The sequence below is a fragment of the Heterocephalus glaber genome, unplaced genomic scaffold (genome assembly GCF_053883595.1).
Source record: "Heterocephalus glaber isolate CG9 unplaced genomic scaffold, H.glaber_assembly_v1.0 deba00001571, whole genome shotgun sequence".
Classification (NCBI taxonomy): domain Eukaryota; kingdom Metazoa; phylum Chordata; class Mammalia; order Rodentia; family Bathyergidae; genus Heterocephalus; species Heterocephalus glaber.
In genome coordinates, this window is record NW_028258356.1 from 5,952,841 (window position 1) to 5,967,208 (window position 14,368).

The 14,368-nt window shown below is 34.9% G+C and overlaps 1 protein-coding gene across 1 annotated transcript; it reads left to right on the forward strand.

Annotated features, from left to right (window-relative positions):
- Window positions 1–9,655: 9,655 nt before the first annotated feature.
- Window positions 9,656–13,224, forward strand: Atxn7l3b (ataxin 7 like 3B). The gene has a single exon (XM_004845025.3). It carries the CDS (start codon window positions 9,982–9,984, stop codon window positions 10,273–10,275), a length of 294 nt encoding a protein of 97 aa, XP_004845082.1. The 5' UTR covers window positions 9,656–9,981; the 3' UTR covers window positions 10,276–13,224.
- The last annotated feature ends 1,144 nt before the right edge of the window (window positions 13,225–14,368 follow it).

Sequence of the window (14,368 nt, forward strand, 5' to 3'; positions counted from 1 at the left end):
ATTTATGGTATTCTTTGCTGTACCTTATTTATGCAGGTAGAGTTTATGATGATGAGTACTTTTGGTGCTAGAGAGAAAGCTCTTCATTCTCCTCTCTAAAACAGATACCTTGTTATTTTCTTAAGCCTGCCAAGGAATAATTATCAAAGAAGTAAGCATACTAAAACTTATCTGTGAAAATATCTTTCTGAATTAAAAACAAAGGAAAAGGGCAAGCATATGAGGAAAAAATTACAAAAGAAAAAAATAACCTGAGGAAGTCAACACTTGATTTAAAGAATGATGATATAAGCATCTGTGTTTAACTGAAAAACAATTTCACTGTACAGAACTGTTTAAAGGACATTATCTGAATTGTTTGTTTTTATAGGAAGCTCTCTCAAAGTTTAATTAGATAAAAACCCTTGAAATTTTTCATGGGCTAAAACAGGTTCAACTTCCAAAGACAAAGATTTAATATAAAATACAGAAACTTTATACTAATTTTAAAAATCTATGAACTAAAACTAATAATTCTACCTTTCCGAGTTTATTCCTTCTAATTATGCCTCCTTTTTTCCTCTTATTAATGTTCAATCCTTAAATACATCAAAAAATCATCATTATCATTTGTCATCTGGGTCCACTGAAGATTTTAAAAATAATTTTCTTTTAATAAATAAATAATAGAAATAAGAAGAATACTGGGATACAACCATGAGTATATTATAAATTTTAAAGTAACTCAATCTTCACAAATTTTTTATAACAAGTAAATTTTGAAACATCATTTAGAGCAAAATATGCTGCCACATCTCCCTTTAGCAAAACAGTATAGTACATGTGCTTTCCTGTAAACTTTGCCTGACACAGCCTTTCTTATTCCATGGCTAACTAAATAAAGCTATCATATTTCCATTTGTCCTTGGAAATATATTATTCACTTATATACACTTTAATTTCAGATAATTTACCCAAATATTTTCTTCTGAAGACTTATCTCATTGTCTGAGATTTCATTTACATAATCCATTTAACCTTCATCATTAGGCTATCGTTATTTATCTGTTTGAATTCATATTCTGACTAATTTATAACTGTGAAACATCTTCTCAGTCAGTTTTTTTCTCTATGCCATTAAGGAAGAAAAAATTTCTTGGCAATTGTGATCGATGAAAGCTAAAAGCAGACTATAGATATAGCGTCTCCACTTTTCAAAGGAAATACAATTTACTGAGCAACAGAATAAGAAAACTGAAGATAATAGTCCTTTCACTATCCTTTTAAATTAACCATAGCATAAGTAAATTTTTTTCTTAAAAGGCCATATAATAAATATTTTTATGCTTATGGGGCACATGTTCTGAGTTACACCTACTCAACTTTATGATTGAAGCAAATGCAGCTATTGTCAATACAAAAAAGTAATGTGATTACAATAAAATTGTATTTACCAAATTCTGTACTAGAGTTCTCCATATAGAACCAGATATATATTCTATTGGGAAATAGATATTGGAATATATATATATATAAAATATATAAATATTTCAACATTGAAATTACATATTATATATTATTGTATATGTATATGTTTGTTATGTCTCTAATATATTATATGTTATCTGAGTATATTTTTGTCTAAAATGCATTAATCTTTCTCCCAGAAGGGATAAGGTCCTTGAGTGATGAATTTCCCATAAATTAAACATTATGATATAAAGCCAACACTTATGTTACATGATAGGAGAATAACAGAATCTAATTTTAATTTAGCAACAGGAAGAAAATTTGTCCCTCAGTCCCCATACCTGTGAATTCAGATGATTCCTTTGTTTTCATATATTTTTTGTTATTTTTTTGTTTTTGTTTTGTCTTTTAAATATAATTATGAATAACTGATAACTAATGATAAAACAGCTTCTGTGATGAAATAGAAAAACATTTCAGCATGTAGAAAAAAATAAAATCACCCAGGTCCAATAATTTTGCTGAAATTTAGAGACACATTTAATCTGAAAGTTAAAATGAGTTTTATTCTATTTTAAAATAATTACTTTTCAATTTGTTCTTTAGACCAATATTAAGAAAGGAACATGTTTTGAAATATAACATTTATTACAAATTAGAGATACTAAAAGATAAAATTTATATCTAAAACAATTGCAATTGATATTGAAAAATATCAGGTATTAAGTATATCTATGTACACGTCATTATTTAGAACCATTGATTGTACAAACAATCCATGTTTGTATATTTTCTTATAAAATACAAGTCCTATGCCCCTGAAATCAGCAAGTCATACAAGTCAGAAAGAGAGAGAGAAAAATCCCTGTGGGTCTATATATTAGGGCTTTACTCATAAATGGCTCAAATAAATATTTAATAGTAATGGGGACTAGCTAAGAAATGAATAGTAAAAGTAAACTATAGTAATAAAGTCTTAGGATTGATAAAATTAGGATAAGGTAACTAAAAAGGATCTTCTGATAACATCCTTTTTTTGATAAAATTTGAGTAAGATAAGTATGCAGGCTACATTAAGAAATATATTAAAAGGGAGGGTAGATGCCAAGTAATTATTTCTGATAATGGAGACAAATTGTTTCCAGAAATTCTTTGAGAATTGAGAAAAGCTATTATGATGTTCAACACAAATGGAAAGAAAATAACAAGCAAAATTATATAAGGTTACATCCAAAAAAAGAAACTTTGTTTCTTTAATAAAAGTATCAATGATTAATCTATTAATTAGATTAATGATTAATCTAATTAATTGAGATTCTGAGATATTCTTATGTTTGTACCTAAACCTGATCTTAATTTCACATTTACCATGATTTTTGCAAGAAAATTAATCTTTAACTTGTTGGCATTTGCCAGATGCCTATCTGTAGAACATAAGAAATAAAAGCGTCCCACCCACCAGTTTAACAGCTTGATTTAAGAAAATATGAGACAGTTCTTGATGGGAGAAGACAAACAAAAACAAACCTAATAGGCTTTAGTAAAACTTTTAAAAGTATGTTTAACTGATTATTTACATAAATTGTTCTTACAACTTGAAGGCAAAGAACTATGGAAAAAGAAAGAAAGAAAGGAAAGAAAGAAAGAAAGAGAGAAGGAAAGAGAGAAAGAGAGAGAGAGGAAGGAAGGAAGGAAGGAAGGAAGGAAGGAAGGAAGGAAGGAAGGAAGGAAAGAAAGTCAACTTTAGGTAAAACAATTAAAAACCAATTTAATGAAAAAACTTTACAACTTTTGGTCAGCAAGAAATTATGTGAATATTAGATTCTTTAAACTTGAGAAGTTTCTCAAATAGGTGTGTGATACTTTCTCGAAATGGATAGTTTGTTAATTTGAAAAATACTTATTTTGACCCTCTAGAATAAAAAAAAAAGAATTCACAAAGCAAAAAGTGCATAAGCTGTATTTCATGGCTTCTATCACTGCTACAGGCTACTAGCTACATTTTGATGTATTACATACAAATGCTGTCCATAATTTTTTTGGAATGAATTACAAATAGTAGTCATTACTATAAATTTTGCAATAAACCAGTGAATATCGGAAAAAGATAGATTAACAGAAAGAAAATTAGATTAGGTGTCAGAAGTCTTGACATTTAGCCCTAACATTGTCACAAACTAGTTAAATAATTCACTTAATATCCGATTAAATTTTTTATTTGTTTCTTGGTCAGCAATGAAGATATTATTTCAGTTTCTTCTTTTTTCTATTACAATGGATGAATCTAAAAGTATGCCATGAGCACTTCTCAATGAGTCTTCTATTCAGACTTCTCTTACTATTCCTTTACTCTGACATGTATTAGCGACTAATTGTATGTTTCATAACAAAGACAAACTAAAACGCAAGTTTTCATGTCATGATAGAAACTCTTCACTAAGCTTCAGGGATATATTTACAAAAAGTATCATGCTTAATAAAACTAAGATCTCCCAAAGGACATTGGTTAGCAAGAGAGAAAAAGAAATCAATACGCTGCCATTAAATATATTGAAAAACTGTTATAATATGAATTCTAAAGGGCATCTATGTCTAAAAGAGTCCTGACTTGTTAGCCTTATAAAGCTACTCTAATAGGTGAACTTTCTTCAAAATCATCTTTGTTTTCAAGCAACTTTGTACAATATCTTAACTTACTAAGATAAATATGTATTACAGACTTTAATTAGGGAAAGGGAAAGTTTTAAACTTTTTTTTATTTTTCCCATATTATATTGAAACTGAATGTCTTTGACTGTATATTTATCACTTTTTAGCTTCAAAATTTCTGTGCTATGAAACTGTTCCAGATTAACAGATATTGAATAGACACAACAGTTAAATACAATCCTGGATTGGATGTATGAAGAATGTTATCATTATTATTATTATCCATAATACTACTATATAAGATGTTATTATGATAACTGATATTTGAATGTGAATTATATATTATTAATATCTGAAGTAGCCAAGTGCCTAAGTGTGATCATTCCATTGTCATTACATAGGAGAATGTTAAGGCACATGCCCACTAAAATAATATAGTCATAATATGGCATGCTGTCTGCAATTTACTATAAGATGTTTCGAGAAAAAGCAATAGTTTGGATTTGTAGCCAGGCATGGTGGTTCACACCAGTAATCCCAACATTCTTGGATCCTGAGGCAGGAGGATCACAAGTTCCATCCCAGCCTGGGCAATTTAGCAATTTAGTAAGACCTTGTCTCAACATAAAAACTTTTAAAAGGGCTGAAGATCTAGTTAGGTACAAAAGGTACTGGGTTCAATCTCCATTACCACCAAAACTCATGATTTTGGTGATAAGGAAACTTCTGGGGAAAAAATAGTGTGGGACTGCATAACTCTGTAATCATAAAACTCCCCTAGCCCCAACTGTGAATGTGAGTAAATAGATAAAGATGCTTGTCAGTTCCGGGACACTAGATAAGATCTGTATCAGCCATAAGGTCCCAAAGTAAATTACTCAACTCTTTGTTTGAAACTGATGTTCTGGACACCGCTATCTATAGAACAATCTACAAACATCTGCTGACCATCAGTACGTGTCAGCTGACCACTAACCTTCGTTCTTCTTCTGTAAATTTCGCCTGTTAACTTCCCCTGCAACCCCCTATAAAAAGAGCCTAGTACTCTGGGCTAGTCGCCTCTCTAAACTACTTTGCTTTGTGAGTGCCCTCTGGCCAGACTAAGGTCTGTTTTACTTTCCAACTTGTCCGGTGTGTTCCTTCCCCGGTGTTCTTCACTGCAGTCACCTCCTCGGAGAGTTTGGTAAGGCCCTCGGTCTTACAATAGGGAGAAAGCAAAAGTAGCAAAATAAAGTAAATTTGTAAGTAGCAAATTAAGTAAATTTGAGTGAAAGGTATATAGGTATTATTTCTACTATTATTGCACATTTTTTGACACATGGTCTTGCCATATAGTTCAGGAAGGCCTGAAATTTACTATGTAGCCCAGGCTGGCCTCATAGCAATCCTGCCTCAGTCTCCCCAGTGCCACTCTCAACTTTATTATTATACTTTATAAGTTTGAAATTCCCTTAAAGTATGAGTTTTTAATAGTCTGTTAATTTTTAGAATATCCATATTACCTAATTATAAATCTTTTCATGTTCAAGATTATGTTTATGGTTCCAATCCTTATATCCACGCACATGACAAACAGATAACAATTTCTGAACTACTTAGTAGACTTTCCCACACAAGAAGGGGTTATCAAGAGTGATTGCATTTTTGTTTAAGAATATTTTATAATCTTCAGAGGCAATGCTATAAATACTTTAAAAATATTTTTAAAATCATAAGCTTGTATATAAGAAATGTATGGAAATAAATCCTCTGAAGGTCTTTTGTTGATTGAACTGGTTCAGAAGAATTGATGTAACAAAAGACCAACATTTTAAAATATTTTACTGTGTTAACTACTCTACTAAAATTGTTATTTTGGCTCAGCATAACATTCTACTTACTAACTACTGTTAGTTTAGGATTATTTTGTCTTTCTTTTTAGGAGATCATCATTTGGATTTGTCATAAATACCAAATTTCTGGATATTGCCTTGATTTCATTGATTAGCAGAGCAGATTCAAATCATATACTAATCTCAGACATTTAAATTTAAGCATGACACTCTGATCTCATCGTGTGGCAGCTCTGTATCTCATGTAAACCAATGACAATCAATTTTTTAAATGTAAATCCTAAAAAATTGATTTCAGCATATAAACCAGCTATTCCTAGAACAATGTACTAGAATTTACAGTTGAGTTAGGACACACATAAATCTCCATAGTTTATTTGTGACTTAAATCACAGCTAATGAGATAATTGTTAGTAAGAAAAAATAAGCCAGGCATGGTGCTGCAAGCCTGTAATCCTAGAATGCTGGGAGGCTGATGCAAGGGGATCAACGTTTTGAAGGGCCAGGGATTTAGCTCAGTGGTTCTGCCGCCTGCCTCGCAAGTGGAAGATCCCGAGTTTGATCCCGGGTAGCAAAAAAAAGTTTTGAGCCCAGCCTGCACAACTTAGCAAGATCCTGTACTAAAATCACAATAAAAAAGTTTAAAATGGGCTGGAGATATAGTAGCTCAGTGTGAAGGCCCTGAGAGTTCAATCCTGAGTACCAAACTAACACCCTCTCTCCTCCGCCCCCTCTCTCTCTATATGAATATATAAAAATATTTGGAAAACATGAATGTCTTTGTTTTTTGTGAAAAAGTAAATTCCTCATCTTGCTCAAAGTCATTTGGTAAATCAGTACCGGAAATACGACAGTCACTTGAGTCATTTGACCACCAAGTGTATCCTTGATACACTCTATTTCATTCTGTTTTACATGAACAGAAAAAGTATCAGGCTCTTAAAATATATTTTACAGAGCTTCAGTCTTTAATGAAAAACTTTAAAAATTTTTAAATGTTTTCTTTGAAATAGTTGATTCTCTCAAAACAATATATTACAATTACTGAATGGACAAGAATAATCAAAGACAAAATTTCACAATATATTCTTTTACTTGCCTTAAATTTGCACACTTCATATTCTAAGACACTTTTTGAAGATCCTTTGTGAAGAAATAGCCAATGTTGCTCACTTTAAATTAAGAAAATGGTTACCAAAAAATTATCTTAAAATATTTTACCTTCAAAATCTTAAAAAAGGGCCAGGGGTTTAGCTCAGTGGTTCCATCACATGCCTCGCAAGCTCAAGGTCCCAAGTTTGATCCCCGGTACCAAAAAAAAAAAATTCTTAAAAAAAAATAAGTTCCACCCTATCTATTCCAGGACTAATGAGTTATTTGTAACTTTTCTTGGTAGTATGTTACTGATTTAAAATAAAAGCTTTCACTACATTACAATATAAACTAAGGAAATGTAGTGAATGATAAGAGTGACAAGGTGACAATTAATAGTACAAAGTTTTGATGTCATGGTAGTGTTCCTTTTCTAAATGTAATAAAATATTGACAGGAAATTAAAACCTACCCATGACTCTGATTATATTAATTGTTATTAATATGAATTTCTCTATATATTTTGAGGTAAATTTTACTGAAGTATGTTCCTCTTTACCTAAATTTCAGACTTGGAATACAACTGTCACAATATAAGGAGGACATAAGGGACAAAAACAGCTCATACTTTTCAGTCAAAACCAAGAGTACAAAGACTCTGGCTAAAAACAAATTTCATGAGTCAAGAATGATAAAGAACAGTTGTTCCAGGGGCCGGGGATTTAGCTCAATGGTTCTGTTACCTGCTTTGCAAGTGCAAGGCCCCAAGTTTGATCCCCGGTAACCCCCGCCCCCCAAAAAAGAACAGTTGTTCCTACCAAGGCCTTTTATATCCTTGCTACTTAATGTGTGTTCAGTTAATTAAAATATGTTAGAAATGCAGAAACTCAGGCTTTACTTCACCCCAGAACTATGGAATCATGATGTACATTTTAAAAGTCTCTGTGTGATTCATGGACATGGTTTGAGAAGTATCACTTTAAATTAAATTTAGAGAAAGACTAGATAGAAGGAAATGAGTGGAAATGATTGTATTTATAGCTGTATTTTCTCACATAAGTACATATGTGACAGTATTCACACTATTATATTCCACATTTGAGGAATTGATTGGCACTTTTGAGGACTTTTTATATTTAATATCACAAATCTACGTGACAGTAACTGCTATTGATTTTACAATGAAAAGACAGATTTACAGAAGTTATGGAGATGTGGCAAGTTCACAAAGACAGTAAGTAATAGGAGGAAGCCTAACTCAAGAACTTGCAAAGTTGATCATTATAATACATGGTCTAGCAAATAGCTATGTGTTGATTCCAATTTGTATCAAACAATGCCAATTGTTAAATGGAGAACATATAAATTCTACAAATACTGTCCTAGATTTTTAAAAAATCCCATTCTACATAAATCTAAGTCTTTTGCTCCATACCCACCAATTGTTGTTTTATAAAATTGTGAAATACTCAATTAAAATCTACATGGGTACAAGTACAGGATAAAACACAAGTTAAGTGTAATTCTCATGAAAGCAGAGAGTGAAATATTCAGAATGAATTCTAAAACCATATAACAGTGTCTTGATGATCATGTATATTTTATTTATCTCATCTCTTTGGAAAGATACTTGTCTCGCCTTTATTCTGGAAAATGTTGACTCAGAAAGCTACCAGTAACTGTATTTTTACATTTTACTTGATTTATAGCTACTTTTTTTGATAAATTATAAACATAACAGAAGTTGTTTTATGTCATAGTAGCGGTGGTGGAGATTCAAATAATGAACAGAAAATACAGGAAATTTCATCTCAATTTGCTTATGTTAGAGTTCCCATGCAAATAACTAAAAAGAGGTGATATTTACTGAACCCTTACTTATATGTAAGGCACTGTTGCCAAAGGATGCTTAACTTTATTATCTTCACCGGGAAATAAGGACCAGTTTCATTCGAAAGAGGAAAGAGCATTGTTGAGTGTTGGGTGCAGGAATTAAACTTGGCTAGGCTGGCTCTAGTCCTCACAATTTTTTCTTTCAGGTTTTCTTGATCTCAAGATGGAACACACACATAATTTTTTCCTTTAACTCTTTCAGAGATGCATATAAACATCTCTTTATAGACACACTGACTTAATGGTCTTATAAGTAAGATAAATGCCTCGGGTTTATTTGATCAATGTATAGGAATTACGCGCTAGTGCCTACTTTCTACATTCTTCATTCAAAAATCCTCAAAGATAAACTATAATTTGTTTCCTTGCACCATCTACTGGATTAAATGACAACCACGGCAGCACTACAAATAATTACAAGTCAATCATATAAGTCAAATTTTCAAACGGATGTGAACTGTTCCTAAAATAGTTCAACTTTCACAATAGTTCACTTTATTTTTCCCCGTTTCCGATGAGAATCAGTAAAATATAGGTCCGGAATTCATTAGTGAATGTCTAAATCTATAAATAAAGTAACATGAAATCCTGCGATCTTTTTACAAACGGCGATAATGAGACTGAGAAATACTTCAATTCTTCCCATTCCTTCTAATAAATTCAAACGCCGCCAGGGCAGCTGAGCGTTGGGAGCGTCTGCGCGTCTGCGCCGAGTCGGTACGCAGGCGCGCTGGGAGCGGAAGCGGGGAGGCGGGGCCAGGAGCAGCCAGCGAGTGGGAGAGGCCCTAGCTGCTGTGTGAGGCTCCCAGAAGGGCTGACAGTGAATCCTGGTACAGGCGCCGCTCAAAGCCCCGAATTCGCGAGAACGTCAAAACAAACCGAAAGACGTGGGGTTCCCGAGCTCTCGCCGTTGCCGCTGCTTCAGCTGCCTGAGACTCCACTGTCTCCGCTGCTGCCGGAGGACGCGGCCTGAGAGGCCTCTAGGCCTAGGCGCGGCCAGTAGACCCTGACGTGTAGCTGCCGTGAGTAAAACGAACGCCCTCTGCACAGTCGTTTACAAATTAAGATGGAGGAAATTTCGTTGGCTAATCTGGATACTAACAAGCTAGAGGCCATCGCTCAGGAGATATACGTAGACCTGATAGAGGATTCCTGTTTGGGATTCTGTTTTGAGGTGCACCGGGCAGTCAAATGTGGCTACTTCTACCTGGAATTCGCAGAGACTGGTAGCGTGAAGGATTTTGGCATTCAGCCAGTGGAAGACAAAGGAGCATGCCGCCTCCCGCTCTGCTCCCTTCCTGGAGAACCAGGGAATGGGCCTGATCAGCAGCTGCAGCGCTCTCCTCCAGAATTCCAGTAGGTGCAACATGAGAGAGTCTGGGAGTGACCAGGACAATAATAGAGACTGGTCCTGTGGCTTGAAAGACTAAGCTAAGTAGATAAGAGGGAAAAAAAAGAAAAGAAAGAAAGAGAAAACATCAGACAAAAGCCTCAATATTCCTTTGAAGATCCTAGCATTTAAAAAACCTAAAGTGGAGAACTTTGAAATTCGGATGCTTTTTAAAAAATTTGTCTAGGGCCAACTCTGATAGCCTGGGCAGGAGAAAGTGCACAACCTGGGGATCACTTAAACACATCTGAATATACACAGGATCCCTGTGCTGCCCTCCGTGCACATGTGAGCAGTTGTGTGTCCAGCATATAAAGTCCTGTTGTTCTTCAGACTGTCTGCTTGATGTCAGGGGCTTCCTGGACAGTGTGGACTTAAATTGGCATCAGTGGGACTGCTGCCTCTAATTTGGGGTTTTCTGATACAAATGGAAGTCAGGTATGAGATCCTGATACTGATAGTATCAATTTGAAACAACCAAGAAAAAATTCCCCGTTGAATTTGGTAGGGAACCTCTGTGGCCTTGACTGCAAGAAGAAAAGCTCAGAATCACCTGTTATCCAAAAGTCCAGGATTTGCAATGATTTCAACAGATTTGGGGACAAGGCCTAAACTTTGGTTGAGCAGAGACTTCTTTCTTTTCCTCCCACCCAGCGATATAGGCTTGGCATAGAACAAGTTGTACAGACAGGCTGAGGATTCAGTTGTGATTCTGTGGAGAGGTAATAGGGACCTCTGCAACTACAGTGTGCACCATCTCATACTGGAAGATTTGTGGACATATTATACCATGGACGTAAGCTTAGTATGGGCATATCTTTCCTACTCTGAGTTACTGGTTACTTAGCCAGTCCATGGGTCCAACTTGGTCAAGACTGAAATATAGAAGATAGAATATCCGTGCAGGAGGCAGTTTTTTGGAAACTGAGCTTGGAAGGAATCTCTTCCAGCTGCCCTTAATAATGTGAATGAGTTAGTGCTAGGAACCAAGGAGCTGAACTGGGTCATCTCTTACCTGTGTGCAGAATCCTGTTACATGCTTCTGTTCCTTTAGTTGAACAGTCAGGACTCTGCAGTGGTGAACATCCAGACTCTCCACCACCTTCTCTGCCCCTTATAAGGAGTAATCCTTTCCACTCGGTCCCCTTTGGACCATCTTGACAGCAAGAGCTGTCCTTTTTTGTTTTTGGAAGTAAGGAAGAGACCTCCACAATCCCCTAGCTTTAGGGAATGGGATACAGGAGGATGGAAAGCTAGAGTTGCATATCAAAACTGCCCTCTAGTTTACTCCCTGAGTTTATAAAGTGTAGGTGGGTGGGAGTCCTGAGGTGAACAGAACGGTGCTGCTTTATTTGAAATGTTTTCTTACCTCATTCTGTGCCCCAGTAAAGGGCCCAGCCTCCACTGGCTTGGCCCCATGTTCCTGTTCCTGTCCACTACTCCACTGCCTATCTGGTGCAGCTCATGACTGCAGGTGCTTCTTGCCACTTAAGCTTTCACCTTGACCAGTTTCAGTTCATCTCTCTTCATGCTTCTGAAGTCTGCCCAATTTATCTTCCATGGCTTGTTAATTTTGTACTTTTTCTTTTTTCCTGTGTTTTTGGGGAGAATCTTTCTTATGGCTCCCTTGTTTGGATTAGAATGGGAAGAACTTAGAAACTTTTGTATTTACAAGGCAGTGTCCTGCCTATGCATTTCTTTGAGACTGCCTTGCTAGTAGGCCCTCCTGCTTTGTTTTCATGAGTTTTATCCCATCTCCTTTGGGGTACTGCCTCTTGGGAGCTAAGTAGAACAGTGAAGACTGATACATACAAGGATGGAGTTGGTCGATCCACTTTCTCTTACTTTTGCTGTGTATGTATCTGCTTTATCTCAGAAGCAACTATTTGGACTCTGGATTGATTTGGATTAGGTATTTTAGAGAGTTGAAACCAGAGCAATTGGGCCTTGAGACTATATTGCCTTCTCCCCCTAGACTTGTCCTGATCACGACTAGGTCCTCATTACAGATTGACCTTCAATCTAAGAGTTGTGGGAACTTTTCAGAAAATCAAATCTTGGCAGGAATAATTTGGAATTATTTTTGCCCTAGACTTTAACGATATCTCCTAAGAGAATTCAGAAGGGAAGGGAGTGAGACATTGGCCTACTTCCAAATAGTGTTTTGGAAAGGCGATGAATAAGGGAGAAGGGCAAGGGCACACTCACTCTTCTTTTATATAGGGCAGTCCGATCATGAGTGTTTCCTTTCTCATCTATACTTCTGGTTAGAGGAGGAAGGTGTGGGAAGCAGATTTGAGAAAAGGTTTGTTCACATTACTTCCTTCCGGTTTTGGTTTTCTTTTTCCCCAACACTACCAACATTAGGGCAATAGCACCCTGCCCTGGAAAGGTATAATTAAAGTGGGCTCAGTCCCTGGATTCAGCAGGTGCCCCGAAGGGACACACTACTTTTTAAAGGAGATAATGTTTCCTACAGTATAGTTGACAGTGGTTAGGAACTCTCCCTTTCCCTATCTGCCTTCCCTGTAACCTCAGAATTTCTATCCTTCCCTTTTCAATTAATTGTATTGATCACTCTATAATCCTATTACGTATCTGAGTGTGTATGTGTGTATAGGGGAAAGGGGTTCTTTAAAATTTTTGTGGTTTGTGGCTTTTTTTCCCCATAACTAGTTCCTAATGCCGCATGCCCAGGGGCCACTGCCTGGCATTATCGCATGCTGGAATCTTTAGGGGAGGGTAGTGTGAAACTTACCACTGTTCTTTATTTTGGAGATTCTTATTTTTGCATAAGTAATCCATCTTATACAGATAGCTGATTAACTCTTATGTGTTCCCCTAACTACTATGGCTGCTGGTGTAAATAAACTGCATCTTCTCATTGCTAAATGGTAATAATAAAATTTTGAAAAATGATTTTATTTGGACTCATTTTTTTAATTGTGCACGTTTTACAGACAATGCTTAATAAAATAAATGTTGAGTCACTGTTAGTACTGTGTCCTGAATGCGAGTTGTATCAGAGTAGTAGAGAAACTGTCCAGCCTTATTTCTCAATCTTGTCCTGTGAATTTAGCTCTCTACAAAAGAAATGAACCATATATAATCTTCCTTTTTCCTTATGAGGCAGAAAAGCGGTAAAATAAATACACTCCAGACCTCTTACTAAAATCTTACTGTGGTAGTTCAATAGAATTTAAAGTATATTAATATATGAATATTACCATCACTTCAAGCTAATCTTGCTTTCAAAAAGCAAATGATTCCTAGCAGAAAATGATTCCATCTTTCTGAAAATAACATTTTCCCATAATTTTAAAACTTTACCTTCATTCTTCAGGCTTCTCATTTTAGGAGTAATTCTGAGGTTTTTCATTTTTTAAATTCACAGTTCAGTATGAGTAGAAATTATAATTCATTAGTGTTGATCAAAATGTTTCATTTTTGTTTTTTGGATTTTTTTTCTTTTGCTAAATGTCAAAATCAATAATTCCAGAATGAATATAGTATTTAAGTCAATAACATTTTCATGGAAATGGGGCCAGAGAAAAAAACGGCTCTCGAGTATCTCCAGGAGCCTTACAGATGAGTCACCTGGTAGAGTCATCTTTCCTCTCAAAAGCCCTAAATATTAATATCATTGTCCATTTTAAACATGATAAGACCTACCTACTGGTGACTTAATGTTGAAAAAAATGTAAAACTTTGACCTCTAAAGAAAGGACAAAATACAACCATTGTAGGAAATTTCTTAAAATGAAATTTCACTGATAATAGTTTGCTTTAAATAAGACTTTCATTGCTTGTATTGAAATTCATTATAGGAATCTATTTTCAACTAGGAATCAAATATTGCTGAAGCAAAGAATTTTGGATCTTGTTTTGTAAGTTATATTTGAATTAATATGTTTAGTGCTTTATTGAATACTTAAAAATAGGGCTTTTAAGATTATTCTCTTTTATCTTTTCTAATATGCTCTCTACCTAAAAATCTCATCATGTAACTTGTAACTAAAATTTCAGCTTCCTAGATTAATATCTTAAATAGCCTGTAGCATCA